The following is a 13,862-nucleotide window of genomic DNA, read 5'->3' on the forward strand; positions in this document are numbered from 1 at the left end:
TTCTTTTTACATTAATGCATTAAGCATCTCAATTCACGTCACTTATGTGAGGCACCGGTTCTCCATTTGGAAACCACTTTAAATATTCGTGTCTGTTTCATTAGATTTGTACTGAGTGCAAACATTCCACATTTTTTACTATTGCAGTTCTTATCATGATAGTGAAATGCCAATGAGTCAATGAGAAGCCTGACACCCTCTTTTTCTCAACCCAAAAAAAAAAAAATTTACACCTTCTAAACTTGTTCAACACTAACAAATGTCTCTTTAAAGCTACATATATTGTATGATGAAATAGGTTGGTCGATCATTTTCTATCTTTAAAGTGGCTAGTGCCTTAACCAATTTAGTCGATTTGTCCACCCTAATTACACAACGACTTGCTTATAGACTAAATGGTTTGTATGGCATCCATGCTTGCATATCTGAACCCACATCTTATGTTGATTAAGCAAAAACTACATCTTCTGAAAATAAGAAAGCCTTGAATGATTGACTGGTCAAAATGAACACGCCACCGAGCATTGTGGTATAAATCATGAGATATATATTGTTTGGCAGTAACATGATTGTTGACAGCTTAAAATTAAGGATAATGTCTTTTTACTACAAATAGAGTCCTATGCAGGCATAATTAGCCGGGGTTCTCTCAACAATTCTTTATGCATCCTCATCCTCGCTTAACTCAAAGAGTGCAATTAAGAAGGTTGAAGAACATTATGATCAAAACTCAACTTCAAACGCTAATCATCCTTGAGAATATATGATAATAAAAAGACGAGAGATCCCAGTCCAAAGCTCTATCCATCGGTCAGCTATGTCTCTCACTCAAACAATGAACTCTTCCAATAATCACTATGGCCTTGTCAGTCCAATGCAGATTTGGCAGACAATGTAATTTACTCCTCTGTTCTTGGACGCTTTGAGGGTTGGGAACTAGACTCACAAGCATCTGGCTCGTAGTTCTCTGGATCGTTGGCTTCAGATACCTTATGCTTTCCACCCAGCTCCTGTGAACTTTCTTCCAATGCAGTGTTGGCATTGACTGGATCAGTTCCTGTTTTACCATGGTCTACCTGAGAGGCATCCAGTTCACTTTTGGCAGGGGACTCTTGGACTGTATCCAATGATGGAGTTGAGGGGTTCTCCAAAGTGGTTGCTGATGTCTTCAGCTTGTCAACACCAGACTTGCATTGCTTCTCAAACATCTTTTGGAGATACCGTCCCTGTTCTTCTATTCGCAATTGTAGATTCCTTTGAATCTGCTCAGGAGTTAGAGATATCGATATTAAACCAGAAACTACAGATACAGCAAACCAGCAATATAAGGAAGAAAAATAATAATAATAATAAAAGGTGGGGGAGGGGACTAAAGCTGAGATACATATGTCTGCACATGCACAGCACAACCTGAAATATTTGTAGTTATGAATGTTCACAAGAACACCTTATGCTTTCATCCTTAATTCAACGAGCAAAAGCAATCCAGCAACCAAAATTATAGCAGTGGCCAGTAAAATTGCAAACTAAATGTTGCAAAGAGACCTAATTTCTAAACAAACAATGCAGCAGCAACTTTTCCCAGGTCAGTTAAATTAGTATTTCCCAGTGCCAACAAGTCCCAGCAATCTAATATACCCCTGATACACAGATTACCTAGTGTCAACACTAACCCCAGATACCTTCTTTGTTCTTCTACTCGCAATTGTAGATTTCTTTGAATCTGCTCAGAAGTTAGAGATATAATATTACACCACAAACTACAGATACAGAAAACCAGGAATTAAGTATATTGGAAAACAACAATGAGGTGCAATTCCTGTATAATTTAGTAGAAAGGAGACCACTTAGATAAAAGAAAAAATATATATTTTATATTTAAAGGTCACATGCTCCAACCATGTTGAGCAATGCCAACAGTGCTAAACAGGGGCATAAGAAGATCTCTCGTACCATGTCACTTTTTTCACACTGCCATAGATGGCTGCAAAGGCAAAGTAAAGCTGACCTAAACAGGAAACAGATTTCCAATATAAATTGAAAATAAAATCCTTTTCTCAGGAAATATTTCATACCTCAAGCTGTTCGTGCAGCCTTTTCTGAACTTCCATCTGCATTCGCAGAGCTTCAGTAATCTCAATACCCCTGTTATCCAAACAGAACATAGTTCAGATATCAAAATAAATTGAGCATAATAATTTTACAGATCTTAACCCATCATGGTAGCCCATAACCATCTGTCTGGCTCACAAAGCCACTTTTTGTGGATTTTTTGAATCCTTTTTTGTAAAGCTGTTTCACTTGTTTACATAGTTTGATCAACCAACTATTTTAAGGTTAATTGGCAGGAGAGAACAATCATGAATGATTGCCAATAGTGACTGCTCAGAACACGTTCAAGGGGCTAAAGTTGCAGTAGAAGTTACAAGCAAGTTCAGCTATGGCTGACTTCAGTCTGAAAAAGTGCCACAGCTAGCTAGTGTAATTGAACATGCAATCTTACCCTAACCAAAAAGTAGAATCACTGAAGAAAATTTATGAAAACTTATTGATGACACAACTTAAAGCATAACATGAATTGGTATAAAAACTACCTCTGATTGCTAGAGACAGACAGACATGCAACAAAGAGTGATAGATTACATGGAGAGGGCTAACGAAAGTACTCATTGGTATCTTTCATTCCTAAGAGTAATTCAAGATTGGAAAGTTGAATCATTGGATAATTTCTTGAAGGATTTATATTCTATCAGACTCAGACAGGATGGAGTAGATAGAATGGTTTGGCTTCCTTCAAAAATGAAGGGTTTTCGGGTCAAAGGCTATTACAAGGTGTTGTGATCAAGGAATGACCTTAGAGAAGCATATGGAGGGTAAAAGCTCTGCCTGGGGATTGCATTCTTCACTTGGATCACAGCTTTGGAGAAAATTCTAACTGATAATTTATGGAGACATGACATAGTTCTGAGGGATTGGTGTTGTATGTGTTTCTTCATTGTTCAATAGCTCTAGAGATGTGGACAGTAGGGCTAAGCCTCTTTGGGGAAAGTTGGGTGATGCCGGGCTCAGTAGTGGATCATTGATCATGTTGGAAGGGGTATTTTGGAAAGCATACTAGTGAAGAAATTTGAAGGTCAATCCCTTTGTGCTTAATGTGGACTCTTTGGAGAGAAAGGACTAGGCACACTTTTGAGGGAAAGGACATTTTTCAGTACAATTGAAATTCTTCTTAAATCTCTATAAAACTCTTGTACCTTGTCTTTTCTTGTTTTTTCTTTCTTTTTGGCTCTTTTGTATAGTTTCCATTTACTACAGTTGCACCCTCCTTTTTTGTGCTTTTTAAATAAATACTTTTCATAAGTAATATGAACAGTATAACTACATTTGATCATTGTCAATTTCTAGATCCATCATCTTAGGGTTCTAGGTCAATGTTTACTATTAGCAGAGCCTTAGATGTCTTAAAGGTTTGCAGCCTAAAATATTTTGAATTTCACCATTTCCTAAAAAAAAAGGACGTATACATTATGTTATCTTTTAATAGAAGTTTTTATTACTTACTTAAAAAATCCTATAAAAATGAGAATTTCCAAGTAATACCATTGCAGTGTCTCATCTAATTGCAAAATGCCTATTAACATAGTAAGTAGTATAAAGCAATCCAAGGTGTACTTACATGTTGCAATAAATTTCTCAAACTAGACTAGATTAAGCAATACTCCAAGCCCAAGAATAAAGGTAACATACCACATGATAAAATAGAATTTCCAGGTTTTAATAAATTGACTTACGTTTTCAAGTCAAGAGACATTTCTTCAATTGGAGACAATTTTTTCTCTGATGATCCTGCATATTGAAATTTAACAAGCCATTATATTAAATCCTTTACATCTAATATGTAAATAGTAAAACAAGTCATCATCTCTGTGCCAAAAACATCTGCGATAAACTAGCATAAGCCAAAGCTAGGGAAAACCAACAAAGCCAGAAAGGATTAGTAAGAAGATATTTATAGCTGCTTGTTTTAATCAAAGACAGTGCCTTCATTGACAGAAGTCAATATGTGTTACTCCCACACAAAAAAAAAAAAAATGGAGTGAGAAACATTTCAATGTGAGTGGGAAACAATTAAGAGACTGACCCTATTTAATTGGGATTTAAGAATTAGTTGGGTTGAGTTGAGAAATGAGTAAGACTTGTTCATTTGATGGTAACTGAACATAACAAACTACAAAGAGAATGACATAAGATTTTGGGAATGGTACTTAAGCCCACACCATCTAGAGCTAAAGTACACAATATTCTGCCAAAATGCTAATTACAAATTTATAATTCTCCAGATGTTAAAAATAAGTCCCATTGCATATTTGGGATGACCAATTCTGTCAAAAATTACACTACTTTCTGTCTTGTCTTTTCTTTCACAATATGCAGAAGCACCAATGACATAACACAGACATTCAGGTAAAAAAAGTTTTTAAAAAGCCTCTTCCTAAAACATTTCCTACCTTTAGAATCTTAAATTTCCATGAAAACATAAACAGAGGGCAAAATGAATACTTTTTTTTACTACTAGTATTACTGGTAAGGCATACATGCAGTCAGTAGGTCTTGAAACCAAGACCTCTCGCTCCACCTTACACTTATAAAAGAAAGAGATGAAATTTGATTTAGAGTTAATTGGGAGGCCAAAATGCGTACTTAAACATCCCAGCCACCTTCTTCCCAGCAAAAGAAAACATTCAATCAGAAAGGAGCTAATATATTGAAGTTATCATCTCACCCCTGTTCTTCCCAGCAAAGGAAAACATACAAACAGAAAGGATTTGATAGAGCAAGGAATAAAGAAGGCATAACAAATATATCCAAAAAAAGAACAGATACATGCATTGAGTGTGCCTGTACACACACATGCCGCACATACGCACTCACGCACACAGACACACGGGTACTTATTATATACCTTCTGACGACTCTGGCCTGTATCTGGCTGTCCTATATTTCTGCAGTTCATGGAGCAAGATCTCCAGTTAAAAGTAAGAACACACGCAAATGCATGCTCACACAGTATTTCAGTAGAAAGCTAATCTAAAGTTAAAAGAAGTCAAGCATAAATACCTGCAAATGGCTTTTCACATGATAGATGGTCAACCCATCAACTTTCATGAGCTTCAGCACACCCTTTGGAGTAGCGCCTGTAAAATGAGCAATAAATAAATTGATGAGAAACTTTCATACTTAAGGCAAAGACCACAGTTAGGGCATGAGAGTTACATACGTTCACTACCACCAAGGAGATTGACAGCCTCCACAAAGGCTTCATGAAGTTCTGGTGTCCAACGCATGCGTGGCTTGGCTGGGGCACTATTTGCCAAGGAAGTGGGGTTAGCAACAGCACGAATTTCTCCAGAAGTAGCAGGAAGCTGCAGAGGAACTTGGGACTGGTGTGCTTGAAAATTTGGAGATGATTTGGACACCGGGAATACCATCTAAAGAAACAAACCCAAAATGTTTCATAATTAATCATACTAAAAGCTACCCATTTTTACTAATGGACTAATATTAATCATGACATCTTACAAGGACCAAACCTTTGGTTCCAAATCTGTAACACTGGTGTCACCAAGAAGCTCATTCCAATTAGAAGCTAAAGCATCGTCATCGGCGATTAGCTGGTCAGCCCATTTAGTAAATTCCTCAGATGCTAGTGCAGCATTACAACTACTGCTTTCTACCTGACTATTCTCGATAGGGGTATTTACAGGAAAATCAAGAAAACTTGAAAGTGAATCAGTTTGCCAGGAAGCACTGTTTTCTTTGGCATAATCTGATGCTGTAGATTGGAGAGATCCCGAAGAATGTGTTATTGGCAAAGATCCCGCATTAGTTGATGACTGAGAAATAAAAGGACTGTGTCTTGAATGCTTTTCATGGGTTGAAAGAGATGAGTAATGAAGATCTGTTGAAAATCCTGAGGATGATGAAAACATGTGACCAACTACGCTACTGTTGGAGGATAAATGACTTGCATGGTTGAGAGGCCTTGTTACAAGTTCTCTTTCCATGGAAACCTGTTGAGAGTCCGGTAATTTGGGATATGTTTCTTCCAAAGGGGTTGGAAGTACTGGTAAAGATGAAGACAGTGCTCCAGACATCCCCATGCTACTAAGCTGCTTTGCACCTGAACTTTGAAAGGATAAGGCAGGGCGTGCCTCCATTTTTTTCTTAAATCAGAAAAGAAAGAGTGTGTCAGTTATTAAATCAACCAGCTTATAACCACACTTTGCTTCAGTACATTTATTTATTTTTCTTTTACAGGAAAAAATTTGGTTATATTTAATTGAATTTTCATTGTAATTACTTTTTATATATAAAAAAATGTAGAAAAAGATTAGTTAATTTCATTAATCAAGTTTTCATATATTTTACTGAATTGAATTGTAAATTTCTTTAGTTTTATAACAGCATAAATTGTACCTAGTACAAATTTACAATATAAATTGCAAATAAGTATTGATTATAAGAATGAAGACCCATCTAAAACTCTCTCTCTCTCTCTCTCTCTCTCTCTCTCTCTCTCTCTCTCTCTCTCTTCATGCTTTAATCACTTGCAAACTATATAAACAAAACATACATGTTATTGTCTCTTGTTCACAAAATCTGAATTCTGTTGTTGAACTTTCACAGTGACTATCAATTGTTTATATACATAATCTGAATCAGAATAGTCCATTTCTATAATACGTCATATCCAATTAAAGTTGTTTCTTTTCCCTATTGTTGAATTTGTTGATGTGTTTTTGCAAAAAAATGCTAGCCCTAAAATGTGAATCAAACTCAAAACAAGCACCTACATATTTTTCAGTTGTTAAGGGTGTAAAATTCCATGAAATCAATTAAAAATGTAAGATGCTTTTTAATTCTATAAAATTATAAACACCTATTAATAAATTTGACACTTGGATATATCTCCAATTTGGGTGGTTTACTACAATTTGTAGTGATTTCATATGGAATTTGTAACAAAATTTCCTTCAGTATAGGCTGTTTATTGGGTTTTAGTATCTTCTGATTTTCAGGTCTCTCATTTTTTTTTTTTTTTTTAATTTATAGAAGTCAAAGTAGATATTATTTTCTGTTGTTTTTTGTTAAACTTTGTTTTAGATTATGTTGGTAGTGGAATATTACAATTAATACATATATGATTTTCTTTTAGTTTGGTGTTAGTATTTATTATTTAAAATAACTGTATTATTAATTAAGCTAGCACAATGGTGTATTATTAGCCTAGTCATGTGGCATACAAATCTAAGAATGCTAGGGCTACACTTTCTCTAAGCTTCAACTTTTATATATTATATTAGATAGATTAACTTTTACACTATTAACTTAGTATGGGCTGTCCACCCTATTACGCTATTAATACTCACCAACTGAAAAGCTACAGAAACCACCCTGGTTGCTTGTTCTCAATATCCACACCAACGAAAATGACATCAAGTTTTACATCTGCAAACAGAAGTACAACATTAATGTAAACTTCTAACCAAATGGAAGCATGCTGTAACAAGTATTTCTTGGTGGAGAAGAAGATGAGAAGCTTTCCATGAAACCTAAATAAGGCACAATCACATAATTCACATACAACCCCAGGATTATATAAATACATATGTACGTACATAAAAATATACAGAGATACATACATAAACAATATACATATGTACAAACCTAAAAATATACAGAGATACGTACATAAACAATATATATGAGATCAGCTCCCATGAAACTATGAGTGGAAAGAAAATTAATTATCATACACCTCATCATCTCACATGAACAAATGTGTTTGGTTTGAAGTTTAAACTCTAGATCAGATTCTGGCACTCATGAATATTCTAGGACAGACTTTAGTCACTTCACCAAGCAGGCTTGATGATCCTTCGTATATTTTTTGTTAAGTAATAAAATTTATTGATATAAAAAACGGGATGCCCTAGTACATAGGGAGTGTAAAGGGGTCAACAAATCAAGTACAAAAATTACATAAATCAAGAAAAGAAGAAAATGATTGGTTTCGTAAAGCAGACAACCAATACAATAAGGTTCAAAAGAAAATTAACTTGAGGTCTGATATGGATTTCTCATTATCTTCAAACACCTACTATTTATTTCCCTCCAAAGGCACCACATCAAACAATGGGGAAGAAGCATCCATATATGACCATTTCGATGACGACCAAACCGACCTTGCCTGCAAGCAAGGAGCCCCACAATTGATTGGCATAACCCAACTTACTCCAAATAAACCCAAAACCATAGACCAGAAATCCACTGGACAATGAAGTAAAAAAAGGTCAACCAATTCACCATTACACTTGCACAAATAACACCAATCCAAAATCCAAACCTTCCTTTTTCTTAAATTGTCAATCATCAGACATTTCCCTAAAGCAACATTCCAGACAAAGAAAGCCACTCGAGAACAGATCTTCTGCTTCCATATGCTTTTCCAAGGGAAACTGAAATCATTAGAGCCCACTAAAAGACAATAATAAGCACTAACCATAAACCCCTTATTTCTATCTGGTTTCCAGCTCATTTCATCCTCCCCAATCCCCCTTACAGAAAAAACATATATGGTATCCATGAAGCTCGACACAACCTCCAATTCCCAATCATTAGCAACCCTAAAGAAACTTACATCCCAATGAAGGACCACATTAGTGAACTTTATAAGCTCAACCACACGTGTCTCCTTATCTTGGCAAATTCTAAATAATTCTGGATAACTAACAGCAAGAAGGGTCTCCCCACACCATCAGTCTCGCCAAAACTTCACCCTCAACCATCACCAATTTCATATAGAATATAATGAAACAAAGAAGACCATCCCTGTATAATATGTTTCCACAAACTAACATCATAGGGACCAGAAACTGAACCAATACACCAGCCACCCCATACACATCCATATTTCACCTCTAGGGTTCATCCCCTAGACCACCTATAAGAAATTCCATTGAAGTTTTGAAATTTGGTTAGCCACAAAAGCAAGGATAGGAAATAAAGAGAGAAAATAAGTAGGTAGATTTGATAGATTACTTTTAATTAAATTGACTCTACCTTCCTTGGATAAGTACGAATGTTTCCATCCCACTAAACTCCTTTCCACCTTCTCTAGAATCGGGTTCCATATTGTCTTATCCTTGAATTTTGCACCCAAAATAAGACCCAAATATTTCCTTAGGAAAGTACCTTGCTTACAGCCAAGGACATTCAACAATAACTCAATATTATGAACCACTCCCACATGTACCAATTCTGACTTACCCAAATTTATTTTTAGACCAGAAACAGTCTCAAACCAAATAGGCATCATACAAAGAATCAAAATCTAATCAAGGTCATCATCACAAAAAATTAGAGTGTCATCAGCAAAAACGAGATGAGACACCACCAAAGATCTTCCCTCTAAATCACCCACACGAAAACCTAACATGCGACCTTCATAGACAGCTTTATCCAACATTCTTCCAAGAGCTTCCATGACCAAAACAAATAACAAAGGAGACAAAGGATCGCCTTGTCTTAACCCTCTGGAGCTCTCGAAAAAACAACATGGAGAACCATTAATAAGAATGGAAAAACAAACAATAGATAGACAAAAGAAAATCCATCTCCTCCACTTATTAGAGAAACCACTACGCTCTAGCAAATTTAGAAGAAAGCCCTAGTTTACATGGTAAAAAGCCTTCTCAATATCTAGTTTACAAGGTAACCCTAGTAGACCAATCTTCAATCTATTGTCAAGGCATTCATCAGCACTAAGTACAGGGTCGAGAATCTGCCTATTTAGAACAAAAGCATTCTTGAAGCTGAAATTATATCTCCCATGACCGTGTGTAGTTGAGTAGCCAAAACTTTAGCAATTATTTTATAAACCCCCAACAAGACTAATAGGCCAAAAGTCCCTAACTTCTACTACTGCAGTTTTTTGGAATGAGATTAATGAAGGTTGCATTCAAGCTTTTCTCAAATGGATAATAGCCTAATGAAAAGCTCAGGATGCAGGACATTTAATAAGACACTAATCCCAAATCAACCATGCCCTAATAGAAGGAACCCAAGCATGCCAAACTATGATATCTAGGGTAATAATAAATAATCCATACGGAGTTGCCTTAGCCTTGCCACAATCAGTTTTGCTTACTCCAATGAAGGATCACATTTTATATTCACCAAGTCCTTAGGCCTTGAAAAATGCAAAATAGTCAAATAAAATCTTCTTCCACCTAGTAGGTAACATTTACCTTCATCATTAGTCTCAAACATTTATCACAAGGAAGCATTATCCAAGAACTCCTCCATTTCTTGGAGAAAAAGCAAAAGAATCACCCCAATATGGTGAGAAACAGGTGGGAATAAGTTAATATAACGCACTGAACAAATTGAAGTTCAAAATATTTTCATGATTTCTTTAATTAATGTACCTTGCACATAATGCAACAAGAATAAAGGTCAACTGTCATAATACTGTACATTAACCATGGAGGATTTAACCACGGTTAAAACAGCAAAACCCAGATCAGAAAATTAGAACAATCATGACAATGCATCAAACAACCATCACAGCACTACATATTCAATAATCATTATCATCTTACTCAAATCTCCCAAGACCTACAAATAAGAAAATAGAGGATAAAATAGGAATTTTCATTATAAAACTTCTTGATGGAAAATTGTAGAGAACAGCAGCTACCTTATTTGGCAAGTCTTGCAAAGTGCTAATTCTGCCACAAAATCAATGTCTGCACTAACTAAAACCTATCTCGAGGACAATAACACCTTTTCCTGAACAAAGAATACTTAGGACTACTCCATTGATCCTTGAAGTATAAGTTACACATATTGATTCATTTGGATTATCTAAAAGGGGAATAAAATGAAGTGATTTCCTTGTATTGGATGAGGTACCGTATCAATGATTCTAGTGCTGCAACAGTATATTACCAATGCCATTTCCAGAATCAGCTTTGTATATAACACCAAGCAAAGCCATTAAAGCTGGCTTTACATGAAATGGTTCACATAAAAATCTCAAGACTGGCAACCCTAGTAAAGCTGTAACATGCTATTACATTCTATTCACTAACACTAATCCATGAGCAAAAGACAATGATATGATATCACACTTCCTAAACATATACAACCAAAACTTCATATTATAGATCATCATTAAAGCACTAGCCAGTCTATATATATATATATAAATAGGTAAAGCACTATTCAGGTTAGCCACCCCACCCCAATTCACAAATTTCTGGTAGGTCAAACATAACATCTAGTCAAACATTCCACCTTATCCAGCCAATCCCTCAACTTAATCATTCACAAAAGCTATCACCACTTACTTTTAACAGGGCCACCCTTAGCTCTATCATAAGCTACCATAGATACGTCAACCAACCAAAAGAAAAACTAACAAAATAAGTGGTAACTGGCTCCAAGAATCAAATATCACCACTACACCAAATTCCACCAACAACCTGAAATTCACAAAAAATAGACACTACCCCACATGCAAATCAATCCCCACATAACAAACCAATACATATGCATCAAAATTATAGAGCTAATACGCCATTACATGTATCAAAAAACCAAAACAACATCAAATATCCACGGAAAAGACTAAAGAGAGAGAACCCAATTCAATTTGCACCCCACAGATTGAAAAAAATATATATATACATACCAAACTGGAAATAAACTCCAAATGGGTATCCCAAATTATACAGTACCCACCAACATAAAATTCAAATTTAACCCCAAAAAAAAAATGCATAATTTGAACAAAATGATCAAATGGGTATATCGAATTCGTACCTAAAAATTCATAGATAGCTCGAAAAGATTGATAGCGAAAGTCTCAGAATCGAATCGAAAATGAAGAAAATTTTTTGCTGAGCGCGATGGAGATAGTGCTGTAGTGACAGGCGGGTGTTTTTAAGTTCCGTCACCGGCGTGCTCGAAAGGAAGAAGTGAATGGTGACGACTGACGAGTGCGCTTAGCTCTCTCTCTCTGTCTCTCTCTGTCTCTTTGGGGCCTATAGTATTGGCCACTCGCCTCTACAATATAAGGGAACAGTGGATAGACCACGCGCCATTACAGCGCGTGTGAATAGTGTCAAGGAATAGTATTGGTGTGGGTCCTACATTTGGAGGTTTGTGATTGGTGGGCGATGAAATATCTGATGGGGTGCACGTGGGGCTTAGGAGTTGCCCTTTGCACCATCTGATTAGAAAAATGTTCTCTCATTTGCTTATAAAGCTAACAAGGGCACTGAGGGGTCAAATTGTACATTGGATTTTTCTCTTCTGCGGCTTTTTTTTTGGGTCTTTGCTTCTCACACAATAAACATGGTCCATGGGAATTTTGGCTGGACACATGTCAAGATGTGACATTTTGGACTTTCCAAGACCTCATGTAGACACAGAATTTCAAGGTATAATGTTTAATCTAAAATAATTGTTGGTCATTATTTGGTTAAGACGCCAGTTGATTTTTAATATAATCAATAATAGGCTCGTGTGCTCACTCTCTTTTTAAAAGATTTTTTTTCTATAATTAGTATTATTATTATTATTATTATTATTATTGTTATGCATGGAAACTCAAAAGTATTGTTTTTTTTTTTTTTTTGGAGAAAAAAAGTATTGTTGTTTTAAATATTTGGTAGAAGTAAAAAATTTAACAAAAACGTAAGCATAATCAAGAAAAAACAATCGTTGTTTCTACTTACAATCGTTACAAATTAATAGACATTATTAGTGGTGGGTTCTAGTTAACTCAGCTGATAAAATCTCTAATGGTTAAAAAAAAAAATCTGGGATTCAATCTCTGTTTACACTAAAAACTGATAGGTGTCTTAGTCTGATAATAAAAGAGCAAACACCATAATTTGGGTTCAATCTCTGCCTACACTAAAAATCGATTAGGTTCATTAGGAGTATACGTCATAAGTTGAAACTATCTATATAAAAAATAAATAAATAAATAATACATTATTAGTGAAATAATGAATAAAATTTTATTTATATTATTTGGGTGAATAATATTACATAAAAGGTCCACACAAATATTTCAATATATTAACATTATTTATATAACACTCAAAATATTATTATATAAAATTTGAGACTATGCCTTTGCTTTATTAAAATCTCTTTTGTAGGAATAAAGGGCCCAAGAATGCATATTAGGCTGTGGGCCTTGTCCGAGGACGCTCAGTGGTCCGAGGATAGATAAATGATAGTGAAGACGTAAGAGTCAAAACTCCACAAGCAAACTACGACTGAAAAGGTTTGGGAAGGTGGGCCGAGGAGGAATGCCTCCTCGACTAAGCAAAGCAAAAGTCAGAAGGTGTGGTCTACCATCCAGAGCAACGTTTTGGGAGATTCTATTAATAAGGATACACATCATAAAAGCACAGGACAAAGAGAAGCTATGAAATATCTAAGAGAATGCTGCTACCACCGCATTGAATGCTTTGCAGTTAACTCTCTGGCTGCATTAATGTAGAAGTGATACCTGAACAGTAATTTTCAGTTTTACAGCTACTCCCAGAGACTTCAGGAAGGTGCTAATGGGACAAGGATCAACACCAATGACCTAGTCTACACGTGGAGGGTGGAGATGAAAGAAGGAAGATAGTATAAAAGAGAAAGAAGATTCTGAGGGAAGGGGATCAAGGAATTAAGGGAAAAATACTGTAACAACAGGAGCTAGACTTGTAATCAAATTCAAAAGAAATATATACAAGAACTGATCTCCTCGAATTGTGCCAAGGACAATTTTC

General features: G+C 35.6%; 1 protein-coding gene across 3 annotated transcripts; it reads right to left on the bottom strand.

Moving 5' to 3' along the window:
- Nucleotides 1–492: 492 nt before the first annotated feature.
- LOC115959415 (protein PHOSPHATE STARVATION RESPONSE 1-like) lies at nucleotides 493–12,250 on the bottom strand. Of its 3 annotated transcripts, none has more exons than XM_031077789.1 (9): nucleotides 11,890–12,250; nucleotides 7,431–7,509; nucleotides 5,592–6,225; nucleotides 5,279–5,489; nucleotides 5,119–5,195; nucleotides 4,964–5,003; nucleotides 3,792–3,846; nucleotides 2,076–2,145; nucleotides 493–1,262 (listed from the first exon to the last, which is right to left on the bottom strand). In XM_031077789.1, the coding sequence occupies exons 3-9, from the start codon at nucleotides 6,216–6,218 to the stop codon at nucleotides 900–902; spliced, it is 1,443 nt and encodes a 480-aa protein (XP_030933649.1). In that variant the 5' UTR covers nucleotides 6,219–6,225; nucleotides 7,431–7,509; nucleotides 11,890–12,250; the 3' UTR covers nucleotides 493–899. The 3 variants fall into 3 exon arrangements, with proteins under 3 accessions (XP_030933649.1, XP_030933650.1, XP_030933651.1); XM_031077790.1 differs by lacking the exon at nucleotides 11,890–12,250 and adding an exon at nucleotides 11,759–11,818; XM_031077791.1 differs by lacking the exon at nucleotides 11,890–12,250 and adding an exon at nucleotides 10,763–11,078.
- Between the last annotated feature and the right edge of the window lie 1,612 nt (nucleotides 12,251–13,862).

The sequence above is a fragment of the Quercus lobata genome, chromosome 9 (genome assembly GCF_001633185.2).
Source record: "Quercus lobata isolate SW786 chromosome 9, ValleyOak3.0 Primary Assembly, whole genome shotgun sequence".
In the NCBI taxonomy this organism is placed as follows: Eukaryota; Viridiplantae; Streptophyta; class Magnoliopsida; order Fagales; family Fagaceae; genus Quercus; species Quercus lobata.

Coding starts and splice junctions, on each gene's coding strand:
- LOC115959415 (XM_031077789.1), bottom strand. CDS start 6,218: ATGGAGGCACGCCCTGCCTTATCCTTTCAAAGTTCAGGTGCAAAGCAG. Junction 5,490..5,591: donor TTACAGATTTGGAACCAAAG/GTTTGGTCCTTG, acceptor TTGTTTCTTTAG/ATGGTATTCCCGGTGTCCAA. Junction 3,847..4,963: donor CAGGCCAGAGTCGTCAGAAG/GTATATAATAAG, acceptor TTCAATATGCAG/GATCATCAGAGAAAAAATTG.